At 43.4% G+C, this 17,886-nt stretch overlaps 1 protein-coding gene across 1 annotated transcript in view; it reads left to right on the top strand.

Annotated features, from left to right (window-relative positions):
* Window positions 1-17,886, top strand: part of qrfprb (pyroglutamylated RFamide peptide receptor b) — a 58,834-nt gene that overhangs the window by 20,265 nt on the left and 20,683 nt on the right. The window contains exon 2 of the mRNA XM_055150406.1: window positions 9,167-9,325. Coding sequence (XP_055006381.1) covers window positions 9,167-9,325 — 159 coding nt within the window. The remainder of the gene's footprint in view (window positions 1-9,166; window positions 9,326-17,886) is intronic.

Raw genomic sequence — 17,886 nt, 5'->3', positions numbered from 1 at the left:
TCAGCGTTTGAAGGTTTATAAATAATGCATTGGTTGGTTCGTTATAAGTTGATAATGTGATTGCTCTTATTGCCTTTTTTGCAGGCATGTATTGCCCCAAATCTCAATTCCGTAGGTTATGTAGGTCATTACCAGCGAGTTATATATAATAAAAAGACTATTTTTATCTAGGGTATATCTATATTTATATATAATTGCGATCACTTTGGATAATTTGTTTCTAACTGTATTTATGTGTGATTTCCAGTTTAAATTATGATCTATGGTTACTCCTAAAAATGTATTTTGAAAGACTCTTTCTAGTGGTGTATTATTGAGCATAATTTGTACATGATTTTGTACTTTTCGCTTTGCAAATACCATAGGTTCCATCACCAGACTGCACATGTGGTTGTTTTTATCGAAGTTCTAATGTTGTTTCCTCATCAAAAATGTACCTGGAGTATACATTCTGTGTTGCAGCGATTCCCGAGATCAAGGATTTAAAGCCGGAACAAAGAATGTTTGGTGAATTTTACCAAGGGGAAAGACGTTGTTAATCCGTGTATCATCTGTTCATTCCTTTTTCAAATTTGTCTCCAAAAACAAAATGAAAAAACAGGTAACAGCCGGACTTTTGGGACGCATACGGATTGAACCAGGACTAAAATAGGTCTAAACCAGAACTGAACCAGGACTAAACCAGGTCTCAGTCCAGGTCTCAGTCCCGGTCTGGTCCCGGTTTACTGATCACCCGACAGTCTATGCGGGGGGCACCTCTGGGCCAGTCCCGACACTCCTGGTTCAGTCCTGGTTTAGTCCTGGTTCAGTTCTGGTTTAGTCCTGGTGTAGGACTGAGGCCGGGATCGGGACTGGGACCGGACCAGGATCAGGATCAGGACTGAGACAGGGACTGAGACCAGGACCAGATCAAGACTGAGACTGGGACCAGGATCAGGACTGAGACTGGGACTGAAACCGGTTTAGAGCTGGTTTAGAGCTGGTTTAGACCTGTTTCAGTCCTGGTTCAGTCGGCATCGCAGTTTAAGTCACAGAAACAAGAAACGGCCATTATCGTTTTTTTCCATTATTCATTTCAACATAAAATTGTTTTTTCTTTTTCTTATTTTTGGTTTTATATTGAAAAACGAATGAACGTCGCGCAAACAAATCCTAATGCTGCGAGGTCAGATGGTTTCCACAAAGTGACACCGGCTCATGAATCAGGCTACAAGAAATGTCCCAGGTGTCCATACATTGTCATTTTTTTCGGTAAAATACAGAAAAGCTGCTTAAAATTGACCAAAACACAATGAGTGCGTATACATGCACATCAGTAACCCGGTTATTAGCCATATCCTGGTTATGTACATGCGCACTGAGAAACCGGGACACTCATATCCGCGTGTACATGATCAAATGGAGTATCCCGGTTTCTTGACATAATCTACAAATGCGCAGGCGCAAAAATTAACTTAAATCAATTTCATAAACCAGGAAAAATACAAACCGTGAGCTCCTTTAGCATAAGAAGCTAAGGAGCTACGAGATCTCCCACAATCCACTGTGCAGATTCTTCATTAAAATCTTCTGCATAAATAAACTCAACTTTACAACATATAAACCATAAACACTATAGACACATCAGCCCGTTTGATCATATAATTCAGCTGTGATCACATTTGTTTACGTTTTACAGAAATGAAACTTAAGACCATTTGGCTAATTAGCATAAACTGTTAGCGGCGATAAAAACAACTCGCTCCTTGTGCCGCTGATGTGATCAGTTTCTTTTGGACTAAATGACACGACTCAGTGGATTATGTGTGTTATTTCTGTGACAGAAGAGGCGTTAATGATGGTAAGTGTGTTCTGTGCGTGTGTTGTATAGGAGATAGTTCATGTTTTAGCTTTTCAGCGTCACACGAGTGCAGGTCGTACGAGTGCAGATTGTGCGTGTGCAGGTTTAGCGCAGCTCTTTATTTTACAGTCATTTCACTGGTTTGGTCACTTTATTTATGTTGGTCAATTTATTTATGTGACTACTGTTGTGGTGAAAGGCTGGAAAGTGTCTTTTGGACGCATGCGACTCAACTTTATGTTGCAGTAACCGGGGTACTGCGTTTACATGCCACAAGTAACCCGGTTACTATCGGAATAAACCAGCTACAGTAACCCGGTTTCTAATAACCGGGTTACTGCCATAACCGGGTTACTGAAACCGGGTTACTGCGTATACATGCACCATGAAGAAACCGGATACTCAAAAAACCCGATCATAACCGGGTTATTGATGTGCATGTAAACACACTCAATGAAAACGTGACTATACTATATCCATAATTACACACTCGTTTCATTGTTTTATTATTACCAACCACCACAAACCAAGAGTGTCCCAGTGTTTGATTCTGAAGTCTATCTTTGAAGACTAGTGCAGTATATTTTGCAGTATTTGATTGTACATTTGCTTTAGGTTCAAACATAGGGGACTGTGTGATTCTCTGTGGGTCGGCGGAGTTGCTAAGTGATCGATAGCGTGAGCTCTCCGCGTTTACTAATTATACGTCTGCTCCAGGTGGCTAACGGCAACCAGCCTTTTGTCGAGTTAACGCCGTTGTGAAGGTTTGTGTTTAGATGTGTGGACTTCTCGGCGCCATGGAGATCTGGACCTTTTCGGAGACGACGTGCTAAAGATGCACCGTGTAACTTTTCCTCCATGGTCATGTTATTGCTTCGTTTTGAATGTTTCTCACTGCGGTATTTAACATTTATATCATCTTCTTTTGGGGAACATTAAAAGCAGAGCGATGACATCTCCATAGAAACGAGCAGGTGATGGACCCCCAACCGAAAAGTTACATAGTGCATCTTTAACAATGTTGTCAGTTCTATTAGTATTGAGTGTTGAGTCTATAACTTAGTATCAAAATGGAGTTTGAAATGAGTATAAATTAGTATCGTGACAGCACTAATACATGTGTTTAATTTAATCTAAACCTTTCCATGTTCACGGAGACCAAACCAGGCCAAGTTACAGGTCAGATCTGTGGAGAGGCGACCCCGCTCACAGTCAGAATGAGTGTTTTTGAGCGATAAAATTACGTGTAATAGAATAAATGTAAGATAGAGCTGTTTAAAGTCACACTGTGGAAAAGCAGAGCAATGACGTATCCATAGAAACGACCCCCAACCGATAAGTTACATAGCTGGTATTGAATCGGTATTGAGTATCGAGTCTATTCCTTTTCGTTTAGTATTGTGACACTAATGCATGTAATACTGTATTTTTCGGACTACAAGTCGCACTTTTTTCATGGTTTGGGTGTTTCCTACAACTTATATATATTAAAATGTTGACACTGAAGTGTGGAGAGGTTCTAGTCTTGTGTGTCAGTATCTGCTGCTCCTGTTCCTCCTGTACCACTGTCACTTGGCTCTACTGCACATGTCTCCTGCAGAAAGAGCCTCTGTCCTGTCTGTATCATGTCAGTCGATCGCACCATTACTTCTGCACCACTGAAAATTTAACATTTAAACAAACTTATAAAGACACTGAGAAGACTGAACACAAACACCACAAAAAAGAAAATCAGATTTTGCAGATTACAAACTGCAAGTTGTGAAATCTGCAGCTGAAAACGATAATCGAGCAGCAGAAAGAAAGTTTGGAGTGAGAGAAAAACTTGTGGATGCACCATGAAACTTTCCTGAAGTCACTGGATGGATGGACAAAGTCTGGACTTCAGTGACACAGAAACCTTGGTAAATGGGTCACATTTTTCTATAGCGCTTTTCCACCTTCAAGGCACTCAAAGGAACCACTCACCCATTCACACACACATTCACACACCAGTGTACGCAGACACTAGGGGCAAGGTGGGTTAAGTGTCTTGCCCAAGGACACAACGACAGCATTCATCTGTGGGAGCTGAAATCACACGAGCCAATCTGTGGGTCAGTGGATCTGACCGCTCAACCTGTGATGGTAACCAGATCAGTGGACAAACCTTCAGATCACTGGACAAACGCTCTCCCAACTGAGCTACTGCTGCCCATCCTGTCGGGATTCAGAAACACCGGAATAATTCTAACTGGAACTGACGCTGAGTCTGACGACAGCGACACAGAAGAGGAAGCGTCGCTCTGTTTACCTCCGGAGGTCGTGGAGTTGCTCAGAAGTGACAACGAGAAGAAGAATTGAGTGGATTTAGTGATTTGGAGTGAGATGGAGAGTTTGTTAAACTTGTTCTGTTCTGTTGTTTATGTTATAGTTTATCTGAAGAACTGTTCATATGTGACGTTAACAGTCTGATGTTCTCTCTTCTGTTATTACTAGAACTTCACATTCAAGATGAAATGTCAGTTCCTGGTCTCATTTTATAAAATGATAATAATTTCCCCCCAAAAGTGCAACTTATATATGTTTTTTTTTTCTTTTTCATTATGCATTTTTTGGCTGGTGCGACTTATACTTCAGAGCGACTTATAGTCCAAAAAATAGAGTATTTAATTTTTTTCCGCAATATTTAGACTAATTTTTTAAATTTTTTTTTAAGGACACTTTTCAAACTACAGCCTCTGCTAAACCTTTTCCAATTCCTCCTTCGCCGCATCATGTTTTCTTTCATCGTCTCATCAATAATCGGTTCGCGCCGTCGTCGTTCGCGTTCATCGGGGGCTTAACCCGTTTAGCTCCCCGGTTAAGCGACCTGTTAGCCGTTTCCATGGAGACGGCGATCCGATCGGCGTCGCTAAAACCCGGGGCCGCCGTGGCGAACCTCCTAATCCTCCTCACCACCGGGCGCGAGCATCAAAGCGCCGGAGAAGCATGACTAACGGCAGAAAGAGGCCAGAGGACGAGCAGGCGGCACGATCATTAACATTTACGTAACCGAAAGACTGTAAATATGATGTAAAACTAAATACATTTCTCATATTTTGGTGAAAAATATTTAGATTTTTGCAGTATTAGTTGGATTCATCGGTTACTGATCATAGTCTATAGTTTGTGTTTTTTAATTTAAGAGCAAAATTTATCAAAATCAAATCAAAAATCACAATTTCAAAGAGTTTTTTTAAAAGTTAAGACACATGTTTTTATAAGCTACGTGTTTCAGAGCGAATAAAAAATTAAAATATTAAAATAAATTAATAAATAAACGTTCAGTGTATGAAAGCTGGAACAAAATACTGGAAATTTGGGCTCAGGGTTTATTTTGTGTTTACATTTTCTTTGCAATAATGCGGAGATTTCTGTAATAAAAATAATAATAATTTTAAATAAAAACTTGTAGAGGGTTAAATATGTAACTTCTGTGGTTAATTGTTGCTTCGTTTTTGCGATCTGTCTGTTTTAAAAAATGTTTACTGGGATAATCCGGATTAGTGTCGGCGGCAACAAGAAGTTTCAGCAGTTTTCTCCATTTCTCTCGCTCTCTTCCTCTGTCTTTCTCTCTCTCCCTCCACCCCACCTCCCTATTTCTCTTTCACTTTGTCTCTTTCTTTCTTTCTCTCTCTCCCTCCTTCTTTCTTTTTCTCTCTCTCTTACTCTTTGCCTCTCTCCCTCCCTTCACCCCCACCTCCCCCTTTCTCTCTGTCTCTCTTCATCTCTCTCTCCCTCTCTTACTCTCCCCCCTCTCTCTGTCCCCCTCACCCCTTCTCTCTATCTTACTCTCTCCCCTCTCTTTCCCCCTCTTACTCTCTCTTCCTCTCTCCCCTCCTCTCTTTTCTCTCTCTCTCCCCCTCCCTCTCTTTCTCTCTCTCTCTCTCCCCCTCCTCTCTTTCTCTCCCGTCTCTTTCTCTCTCCCTCCCTCTCTTTTCTCTGTCTCTCCCCTCCCTCTCCCTTCTCTCTTCTCTCTCCCCCTCCCTCTTCTTTCTCCCCTCCCTCTTTTTCTCTCTCTTTCTCTCTCTCTTTCTCTCTCCCCCTCTCTTTCCCCTCTCTCTTCCTCTCTCCCTCACTCTCTTTTCCCCTCTCTTCCCTCCCTCTCTTCTCTCTCTCTCCCTCCTGCTCTTTCCCTCTCCCCTCCCTCTTCTTCTCTCTCTCTCTCTCTCTCTCCCCCTCCCTCTCTTGCTCCCCTCCTCTCTTTCTCTCTCCTTTCTCTCCCTCTCTCTCTCTCTCCCTCCTGCTCTTTCCCCTCTCCCCTCCCTCTCTTTCTCTCCCTCTCTTCTCTCTCTCTCTCTCTCTCCTCTCCCTCTCTTTCTCTCTCTCTCCCCTCCCTCGCTTTCTCTCCCCCTCTCTCTCTCTCTCCCCCCTCTCTCTCTGTCTCTCCTTTCTCTCTCCCCCCTCTCTCTCTCTCTCTCTCTCTCTCCCTCTCTCCCCTCTCTCTACTCTCTCTCTCCTCTCTCCCCTCCCTCTCTCTTCTCTCTCTCTCTCTCCCCTCCCTCTCTTCTCTCTCTCTCTCCCCCTCCCTCTCTCTCTCTCCGTCTCTCTCTCTCCCCCTCCCTCTCTCTCTCTCTCTCCCCTCCCTCTTTCCCTTCTCTCTTTCTCTCTCCCCTCCCTCTCTTTCTCCCCTCCCTCTTTTTCTCTCTCTCTTTCTCTCTCTCTTTCTCTCCCTCCCTCTCTTTCCCCTCTCTCTTCTCTCTTCCCTCCTCTCTTTCCCCTCTCTTCCCTCCCTCTCTTTCTCTCTCTCTCCCTCCTGCTCTTCCCCTCTTCCCCTCCCTCTCTCTCTCTCTCTCTCTCTCTCTCTCTCTCTCTCCTCTCTCTCTCTCCTGCTCCCCTCCCTCTCTTTCTCTCTCCCTTCTCTCCCTCTCTCTCTCTCTCCCTCCTGCTCTTTCCCCTCTCCCCTCCCTCTCTTTTCTCTCTCTCTCTTTCTCTCTCTCTCTCTCCCCCCTCTCTCTCTGTCTCTCCTCTCTCTCTCTCCCCCTCCCTCTCTCTCTCTCTCTCCCCTCTTTCTCCCCCCCCTCCCCCCCCCCCCCCCTCTCTCTCTCTCTCTCTCTCTCCCTCGTCTCTTTCTGTGGTCGTTCAGAGTCTCACTTGTTTATGTGTGAACAGAATCGGCTCCAGAGATTTTCACAAAAACACAACAAACTAATAGAAAACCGAAAAAAATGAGAGAAAATACAAGGGAGAGTAATAAAAAAGACTGTTTCACTCTTTCACTTTCCCTCTTCTTCCCCCCTCCGCCCATCTCTCTCTTCCTCTCTTCCTCTCTGTCTCTTTCTGTCCGCTCTCTCTCTTTTCTCTCTCCTCCATCCTCCACTCATCTCTCTGTCTCTTTCTCTCTTCTCTCTCTCTCTGCCTCTCTTTTTCTTTTGCTCCTCCTCCACCCCCACCCCTTTCTCTCCCTCTTTCTCTTCTTCTCTTTCTCTCTGCCCTTCTGTCTTTCTTTCTCTCTTCCTCCACCCCCCCACCCCTCTCTTTCTCTCTCTCTCTTTCTCTCTATCTAAAGGAACTAACACCATTTTCCCTCACTCTTTCTCTCTTTTTTCCCTCCTCCCTCTCCCTCCTTTTCTCTCTCTCTCTCTGTTACTTTCTCTCGTGTTATTTTCACCTTGTTTTCGGGCTGATTCAAGGTGACTCTCTCTCCTCTCTCTGCTCATTCCATCCTCCCATCAAACTTATTTATACGGCAACAAAACCAGAGCAGAGAGAAAGAAAGAGAAAGAAAGAGAAGGAGAGAGAGAAGGAGAGACGGGTCTCCAGGTCCCAGGCTGAACCACAAGACTCTAATAAAAACTGAAAATGAAAAAGTGTGTGTGATGAAAATACCACAGGTCCATTTTACACGATTTATGTGTGAATGAAACAAACACAAGTCCAGGTTTCTTTTTGAGGAGGTAAAAACATGACTTAAACTTCAATTTTTGAGTCAATTTTTGCATAATACAGGACCTTTAATGTAGAGTTTTTCAAAGATCTTTAGATTCTGGTTCCAAAAATATTAAAAACTTAAATAATAAGTAAAGGAGCTGACACCAGATTTTCATTTTACACATTTTTCAAAAACAAAAAAAATCGGAATTATTTCAGACTGGAGGATTTAACTATTCATAATTCATTTCTCAAACACAGAACCTGCAGCTGGAATCACGTGCACTAACATCCAATAGAAAAAGAAACTAAACAAGTCTGAACCAGGACTAAACCAGGACTAAACTAGGTCTGAACTAGGACTAATCCAGGACTGAACTGAGTCTGAACCTGGAATTATCCAGGAGTAAACTAGGCCTGAACCAGGACTAAACCAGGACTAAACCAGAACTAAACCAGGACTAAACCAGAACTAAACCAGGACTAAACTAAGCCTGAACTAGGACTAATCCAGGACTAAACTAGGCTTTAAATAGGATTTATCCAGGACTAAACTAGGCCTTAAACAGGACTAATCCAGGACTAAACTAGGTCTGACCTAGGACTAATCCAGGACTAAACTAGGTCAGAACTAGGACTAAACCAGGACTAAACTAGGTCTGAACTAGGACTAATCCAGGACTAAACTAGGTCTGAACCAGGACTAAACTAGGCCTTAAACAGGACTAATCCAGGACTGAACTAGGACTAATCCAGGACTAAACTAAGCCTGAACTAGGACTAAACCAGGACTAAACTAGGCCTTAAACAGGACTAATCCAGGACTAAACTAGGCTTGAACCTGGACTAATCCAGGACTACACCAGGTCTAAACTAGGACTCAAACACAGAGTCTGCAGCAAATGTTGATTGGTCCATTATTTACGTAAGTAAATTCAGTCCTGGTTCAGTCCTGGTTCAGTCCTGGTTCAGTCCTGGTTCAGTCCTGGTTCAGTCCTGGTTCAGTCCTGGTTCAGTCCTGGTTCAGTCCGGCATCGCAGTTTAAGGCCACGAAAACAGTTTGTTATCCGTTTTTTCCATTATTCATTTAAACACAAAATCAAAAACTGAAAAAACAAATCATCTGTTTTTTTTCATTTTGGTTTTGGAGACAAATAATGAAGAAAATAGTTGTTGTTTTTTTTTTCATTTTTTATTTTTGGTTTTATTTTGAAGAATGAATGAACGAATGATACACGGATTTAGACAGAAGAAAAAAACACAACTCCAGTTTTGTTTTTGACGATGAAACAACATTTGAACATGGTTTAAATCTCTCAAGAGTCAATTCTGCGTAATGTCAAACCTTTAAACTACACTGTGAATAATAATTGGATTAAATCATATGTTTTTGTTTGTGTATTTTACCTGTACATGTGTGTGTTGTGTCGGCAGGCGTGCTGGTGTGTAAGACCGTGCCCTTCGTCCAGACCACGGCCATCGTGACGGGCATCCTCACCATGACCTGCATCGCCATCGAGCGCTACCAGGGCATCGTGTTCCCGCTGCAGATGAGACGCCAGTACTCCTCCAAACGAGCCTACAAGATGCTAGGTACACACACGGGAGGGGGAGTCAGATCACTGCGCTAATCAGATAACTGCAGTAGTCAGATAACTGCAGTAGTCAGATAACTGCGCTAATCAGATAACTGCAGTAGTCAGATAACTGCAGTAGTCAGATAACTGCGGTAATCAGATAACTGCAGTAGTCAGATAACTGCAGTAGTCAGATAACTGCAGTAGTCAGATAACTGCAGTAGTCAGATAACTGCGGTAGTCAGATAACTGCAGTAGTCAGATAACTGCGGTAGTCAGATAACTGTGGTAATCAGATAACTGCAGTAGTCAGATAACTGCGGTAGTCAGATAACTGCAGTAGTCAGATAACTGCAGTAGTCAGATAACTGCGGTAATCAGATAACTGCAGTAGTCAGATAACTGCGGTAATCAGATAACTGCAGTAGTCAGATAACTGCGGTAGTCAGATAACTGCGGTAATCAGATAACTGCAGTAGTCAGATAACTGCGGTAATCAGATAACTGCGGTAATCAGATAACTGCAGTAGTCAGATAACTGCAGTAGTCAGATAACTGCGGTAGTCAGATAACTGCAGTAGTCAGATAACTGCAGTAGTCAGATAACTGCGGTAATCAGATAACTGCAGTAGTCAGATAACTGCAGTAATCAGATAACTTCATAACAAGGGGACGGGACAGATACTCACCTTACTGTAATGCAGTTTTAGTTTCGACTAAACTCTGCTAAACTGGGTCTGAACCAGGACTAAACCAGGAGTAAACTATGTCTGAACGGGGACTAATCCCGGACTGAATCAGAACTAAACCAGGACTAAACTAGGTTTAAACCAGGACCAAACCAGGACTAAACTATGTCTGAACCAAAACTAATCCAAGACTGAACCAGGACTAAACCAAGTCTAAACCAGGACTAATCCTGGACTAAACCTGGACTAAACCTGGACTAAACCAGGACTAAACTACGTCTGAACGAGGACTAATCCCGGACTGAAACAAAACTAAACCAGGACTAAACTAGGTCTAAACCAGGACCAATTCTGGACCGAAACAGAACTAAACCAGGACTCAACCAGGACTAAACTATGTCTGAACCAAAATTAATCCAGGACTGAAACAAAATTAAACCAGGACTAAACTAGCTCTAAACCAGGACCAATTCTGGACTGAAAAGGACTAAACCAGAACTAAACTATGTCTGAACCAAAACTAATCCAGGACTAAACCAGAACTAAACTAGGTCTAAACCAGGACTAAACTAGGTCTAAACCAGAACCAATCCCAGACTGAAACATGACTAAACAAGGACTAAATTATGTCTGCACCAGGACTAAACTAGATCTAAACCAGGATTTAAACCAGGACTAAACCTTGAGCTAGTGAATATTGTTTAGTATTTTTGTCAGAGTTTGGCAGTGGTTGGACCAAACCAAGCCTAAACCAGGACTAAACCAGGACTAAACCTTGAGCTGGTGCATCTGGTTTAGTATTTCAGTCAGAGTCTGGTAGATTTGGTTTGGTGGATTCAGTTTGGTGGATTTGGTTTGGTGGATTCAGTTTGGTGGATTTGGTTCGGTAGATTTGGTTCGGTGGATGTTGTGGTCCAGCTGTGGTTCTGTCTGAAAAGGCTCTGGTGCTGAAGGCCAAACAGGTGTTTCTGTGACGCTGTGACAAACTGAAGCGTGCACGTGAAAGCCGCCTCTTTATCTGCTCGTTTTGTTTTGAGTTCTGATGAAAAAAGTGTCACGTTTTAATTAAGGTTAAGAGTTTCCAAATGAAGCACAGACTCTGGCAGATTTCATGTTTTGGACCTTCACAGAGCAGAGGTTCGACCAGTTTGTTTTTGCAGTATAAACAACTAGAATTTAATTTTTTTAAAGTTGGAAATCTGTCACAATTATTTAAAGTGCCGATATTACGTTTTCTGATCTGTTTTAATGTTGTTTCCTCATCACATTCAGACCTGGACTTGTGTTTTGTTTTGTTTTGTTTAAACTCATTAAACCAGACATGTCAAATTCAGGCCCGGGGTCCAAATTTGGCCCGTGATATAATTATATTTGGCCCGGGAGACCACATCAAATATGTATTAGAGCTGCCCCACCGACTACAGATCGGCTATAGAGACATTATTTATTAAAAATATTGTCACTATTTAATATTATACTTGTTCTGGATTCAGTGTTTAAGTAAAACTATTTTTAAACTTTTATTTTAATAAGAAAAGGTTTAACTTTACATATCTCGAAAGAAGAGAAAACGTCCAGATGTTGTTGGAATTTTTCAATAAATATTTACTTCAGCCCACGACTTAGTCCCAGTTTACAAAAATACAAGAGCTTGGAAACTTTAATACAAAAACCAGGTAAAGTAGAGTCCCCAAATACTTTTTACTACTACTAATACTCTTTACTACTACTACAACTACTACTACTACTACTACTACTACTACTCTACTACTACTACTACTACTTACTACTACTTACAACTACTAACACTACTACTTCTACTACTACTACTACTACTACTGCTACTACTACTGCTGCTGCTGCTGCTACTACTACTACTACTACTACTAACTACTACTACTACTACTACTACTATAACTACTACTACTACAACTACTACTACAGCTAGTACTTCTACTACTACTACAATAACTACTACTACTGCTGCTATTACTACTGCTGCTGCGGCTGCTACTATTACTACTACTACTACTACTACAACTACTACTACAGCTACTACTACTACTACTACTATACTACTACTACTACTACTACTACTGTACTCTACAACTACTACTCTACTACTACTACTACTACTACTACTACTACTACTACTACTACTACTACTACTACTACTACTACTACTACTACTACTACTACTACTCTACTACTACAACTACTACTACTACTACTACTACTACTACTACTACCTACTTCTACTACTACTACTACTACTACAGCAGCTACTATTACTACTAATACTAATAATAATAATACTGTTACTGCTACTACTTCTGCTACGACTACTACTACTACTACTCCTACTAGATACTACTACTAGATTATTTTGAAGTCTCTGTTTTACTTAAATACAACAGTTTTGAAGCTTTAACAGCAGAATGGGCAGAGTCACCGAAAACTGCCAAGTTCACAAATGAAAAGGTGATTTTTCTAACAATAACAAAAAAAGTCCTCCTCTTCCTCCCGTCCGTCCTCCTCCTCCTCTCCTCCTCCTTCCTCCTCTCCCTCCTCCTCCCTTCTCCTCCTCTCCCTCCTCCTCCCTCCTCCTCCTCCTCCTCCTCCTCCTCCTCCTCTTCCTCCCTCCTCCTCCTCCTCCTCTCCTCCTCCTCCTCCTCCTCCTCCTCCTCTCCTCTCCTCCTCCTCTCTCCTCCTCCTCCTCCTCCTCTCCTCCTCCTCCTCTTCCTCCTCCTCCTCCTCCTCCTCTCCTCCTCCTCCTCCTCCTCTCCCTCCTCCTCCTCCTCCTCCTCCTCCTCTCCTCCCTCTCTCCTCCTCCTCTCTTCCTCCTCCTCCTCTCCTCCTCCTCCTCCTCCTCCTCCTCCTCCTCCTCCTCTCTCCTCCTTCCTCCTCCTCCCTCCTCCTCCTCCTCTCCTCCTCCTCCTCCTCCTCCTCCTCCTCCTCCTCCTCCTCCTCCTCCTCCTCCTCCTCTCTTCCTCCTCCTCCTCCTCCTCTTCTCCTCCTCCTCCTCCTCTCCTTCCTCCTCCTCCTCCTCCTCCTCCTTCCTCCTCCTCCTCCTCCTCCTCCTCCTCCTCCTCCTCTTCCTCCTCCTCTCTTCCTCCTCCTCCTCTCCTCCTCCTCCTCCTCCTCCTCCTCCTCCTTCCTCCTCCTCCTCCTCTCTTCCTCCTCCTCTTCCTCCTCCTCCTCTTCCTCCTCCTCTCTCCTCCTCCTCTCCTCCTCCTCTCCTCTCCTCCTCTCTCCTCCTTCCTCCTCCTCCTCTCTCCTCCTCCTCCTTCCTCCTCCTCCTCCTCCTCCTCCTCCTCTTCCTCCTCCTCCTCCTCTCTCCTCCTCCTCTCTTCCTCCTCCTCCTCCTCCTCCTCCTCCTCCTCCTCCTCCTCCTCCTCCTTCCTCCTCTCCTCCTCCTCCTCCTCCTCCTCCTCCTCCTCCTCCTCCTCCTCCTCCTCCTCCTCCTCCTCCTCCTCCTCCTCTCTCCTCCTCCTCCTCCTCTTCCTCCTCCTCCTCCTTCCTCCTCCTCCTCTTCCTCTCTCCTCCTCCTCCTCCTCCTCTTTCATCCCTCGTTTATTCTGGTCTGCACACTGTGAGTCAGACTTGTTCCTGTGGCTCCAGTTTCACTCTAATTATAAAATGTGAAATCTGCTCAGACACACAGCATCTGCACCTGTCTGCACCTGTCTGTCCCTGCCTACACCTGACTCATGCCCAGTGTTGGGGAGTAACAGATTACAAGTACTGGAGTTACGTAATCAGAGTACAAATTATGAGTAACTGTATTCAGTTACAGTTACTGTTTCAGTGAGTGGTAATTGGATTACAGTTACTTTGCTGAAATAAATGGATTACACAAGAGTTTTCATATTTTGGGCTAAACCAGGACTAAATCAGGACTAACTCAGGACTAAACAGGACTAAACCAGGACTAAACCAGGACTAAACCAGGACTAAACCAGGACTTAAACCAGGACTAAAAACCAGGACTAAACCAGGACCAGGACTAAACCAGGACTAAAAATCAGGAAAACCAGACTAAACCAGACTAAACCAGGACCAGGACTAAACCAGGACTAAAATCAGGACTAAAACAGGACTAAACCAGGACTAAAACCAGGACTAAAACCAGGACTAAACCAGGACTAAACCAGGACTAAAACCAGGACTAAAACCAGGACTAAACCAGGACTAAACCAGGACTAAAACCAGGACTAAACCAGGACTAAACCAGGACTAAAACCAGGACTAAAACAAGGACTAACCCAGGACTAAAACCAGGACTAAACCAGGACTAAACCAGGACTAAAACCAGGACTAAACAGGACTAAACCAGGACTACTAAACCAGGACTAAACCAGGACTAAACTAAACCAGGACTAAACCAGGACTAAACCAGGACTAAACCAGGACTAAACCAGGATTAAAACCAGGCCTAAACCAGGACTAAACCAGGACTAAACCAGGACTAAACCAGGACTAAACCAGACTAAACCAGGACTAAACCAGGACTAAACCAGGACTAAACCAACTAAAAAGACTAAACCAGGACTAAAATCAGGCCTAAACCAGACTAAAACCAGGTCTAAAACCAGGACAATATCAAGTAATCCAAAGTATTCAGATTACATTACTCACTTTAAGTAATTTAATGGATTATGTTACAAACTACATTTTGGAGTGTGTAATCTGTAATCTGTAGGGGAATACATTTTTAAAGTCACTTTCCCAACACTGCTCACACCCTCCTCCTCCTAAAAACCCTGCCTGCACCTGTCTGCACCTGCACTGTCTGCACCTGCACCTTCCTGCACCTCCTGCACCTGCTGCACCTGTCTGCACCTCCTGCACCTGTCTGCACCTGCCTGTCTGCACCTGCACCTGTCTGCACCTGTCTGCACCTGTCTGCACCTGCACCTGCACCTGTCTGCACCTGCACCTGTCTGCACCTGTCTGCACCTGTCTGCACCTGCCTGCACCTGCCTGCACCTGCCTGCACCTGTCTGCACCTGTCTGCACCTGTCTGCACCTGTTTGCCCAGAAATTAGAATTTAGTTTTAGTGTTTTGATTAAAGATCCCGTGTTAATTCGTGTTATAATCTTGTTTCCTCTTCGCAAACAGACCTGGAGTTGTGTTTTTTGTTTCAGTCACATGTTTGAACAATCCTGGACTAGTTTGTCTACATTTCCAAAGCTCAAAATCCTTTGTTCCACCTTGTGATGTCATGAAGAGGTAGTTTTCAAGATAACAGCTACATTTTACCCCCCAAACAAATATAAAGGTGTCAGCCCAGTAAAAGTAGTAATATTTGATGTTTTTTTTACTTAACACACGTACCCAGGACTAAACCAGAACTGAACCAGGTCTAAACCAGGACTAATCTTGGACTTGAGAGCGAGAAGCCCGTGGAGCAGAGTGTCTGTAAAGTGCGGTCGGGCGCATCTGAGGTCACCTGAGGTCACCTGACGTCACCTGACGTCACCTACGCACCTGACGGTCTACGCAAGATCACCTCCGAGAGTCTGAGGCTTCCCCGACACTGAGTCCTGGTTCAGTGCTGGTTTAGTCCTGGTTTAGACCTGGTTTAGATCCTGGTTTAGTCCTGGTTTAGTCCTGTTTTAGTCCTGTTTTAGTCCTGGTCAGTCTTGGTTCAGTTCTGGTTTTTACCTGGTTCAGTCCTGGTTTAGTCCTGATTTAGTTTTGATTTAGACCTAGCTTAGTCCTAGTTCAGTTCTGGTTCAGTCCTGGTTCAGTCCTTGTTCAGTCCAGGTGCAGTCCTGGGATCAGTCCTGTTTTAGTCCTGGTTCAGTCCTGGTTTAGTTCCCTGTTTTAGTCCTGGTTTAGTCTTGGTTCAGTTCTGGTTTAGACCTGGTTTTGATCTGGTTTAGTCCTGATTGAGTCCTGCTTTAGTCCTGGTTCAGTCCTGTTTTAGTCCTGGTTTAGACCTGGTTCGGTCCTGGTTTCGACCTGGTTTAGTCCTAGTTCAGTCCTGGTTTAGTTCTGTTTTAGTCCTGGTTCAGTCTTGGTTCAGTTCTGGTTTTGACCTGGTTTAGTCCTTGTTTAGTCCTGGTTCAGTTCTGGTTTTGACCTGGTTTAATCCTTGTTTAGTCCTGGTTCAGTTCTGGTTTTGACCTGGTTTAGTCCTCCAGGTTCAGTCCTGTTTTAGTCCTGTTTTAGACCTGGTTCGGTCCTGGTTTCGACCTGGTTTAGTCCTAGTTCAGTCCTGGTTTAGTTCTCTTTTAGTCCTGGTTCAGTCTTGGTTCAGTCCTGGTTTAGACCTGGTTTAGTCCTCCAGGTTCAGTCCTGTTTTAGTCCTTGTTTAGTCCTGGTTCAGTCCTGGTTCAGACCTGTTTTAGTCCTGGTTCAGTCCTGGTTTAGACCTGTTTTAGTCCTGGTTCAGTCCTGGTTTAGTCCAGGTTCAGTCCTGTTTTAGTCCTTGTTTAGTCCTGGTTTAGTCCTGGTTTTGACCTGGTTTAGTCCAGGTTCAGTCCTGTTTTAGTCCTGGTTTAGTCCTGGTTTAGACCTGGTTCGGTCCTGGTTTAGTCCTGGTTTAGACCTAGTTTAGTCCTGGTTTAGACCTGGTCTATAGAACAGTCTTGCACATATCATGAGCCTGTGCAGGTTGTTTTCACCGTTGCCAAAAACTCCGAAATTTAAGTTGTCGCTATTTTGTTAATTTTTTTTATCTCTGACGTCTCCTTTAACTTTTGTTGAGTAAAGTTCGACAATTCCAGGACTTAAATTATCTCAGTGATTCCGTTGAAGGTGTGTGAAGTATCGATTATCTGATTTTCGATACTTTTGACATTCCTAAAATAACCAAATTACCAGCGCCTGCACCTGTCTCCCCTGTCAACACACCTGCCCCCCTCGGCTGAGTCACTGCCGGGCGGCTGGACAAACACTGTGGAAATGAAACTCCGGACGTGTCCAAACAAACTGGACAACAATAACAGGAGAGAGAAAGAGGAAGAGGAGGAAGAGGAGGATGAAGGATGAAGGGCTGTGGAGTTTTACAGGTTTAAAGATGACACATTGCGCTCGTGTCTGCTGTAATTATAATCGATGACGCCCGCGGATCATTTGTTGTAATCTGGACATTGTAAATCTCAGTATTTTTCGAAAACAAGTTAATAAAAGAATCAAGTTGACAAGCTGAAAACTGCAGTGTCCAGTGGAATCTGGTGTTGCAGTAAATGTCGTCATAACAAAGAGTTGGCAACTTCAGCTCAGAGCGTGTGGACCCTTCAAATCCTGCGTCGTCAGAATGTTCAAAGTTCTGGGTTGGAGGCAAGTGGAAGTGGACATAATATACAGTATTTCCAATGATTAACAGACGAGCAGAATCTAAACGCTGATGGTTTTATGACATTTTAACAAAAAATAAACAACAATTGTGAATTTCCAAGGTACAAATATTAGTTAAATCTGCTTTTCTGTTAAAGAAGGATGGAAAAAATAAAGTTTTCTCTTCTTAAAATAGTATTTGCTGTTGCTATTAGCTTCACAAAAAGTAGAGTGATGAAAAATAATGATGAAATGTGTAATATACTGTATCTGTAGATTATAGGAATGCAACAATATTCAATATAATATCAAATTGTTCAGTACCAGGGATGTAACAATATTGGCGATATCACGATATTGTTGTGGTCTCGTCACGGTATTAAACTGTGTCTTTTGGCAAAATAAGAATTTTCAATCTGCTCCTGTGGTGCATAACACAGTAAACTACATGGACCATAATTCTTTGCGCCGCGTCATCAGCCTGTGCGCCAGTTTTGGATGCACCAACGACTTTTAAGTCTGAGGCCTAAAATCAGACAGACAATCGACAGTGTGCAGACACTGACAATACTCCTCACCTCAGGAAATACTCTGGAAACT

The sequence above is a fragment of the Boleophthalmus pectinirostris genome, unplaced genomic scaffold, assembly GCF_026225935.1.
Source record: "Boleophthalmus pectinirostris isolate CB_2022bp ecotype Guang Dong unplaced genomic scaffold, ASM2622593v1 HiC_scaffold_14, whole genome shotgun sequence".
Classification (NCBI taxonomy): domain Eukaryota; kingdom Metazoa; phylum Chordata; class Actinopteri; order Gobiiformes; family Gobiidae; genus Boleophthalmus; species Boleophthalmus pectinirostris.
This window is presented reverse-complemented; position numbering and strand designations above follow the sequence as displayed.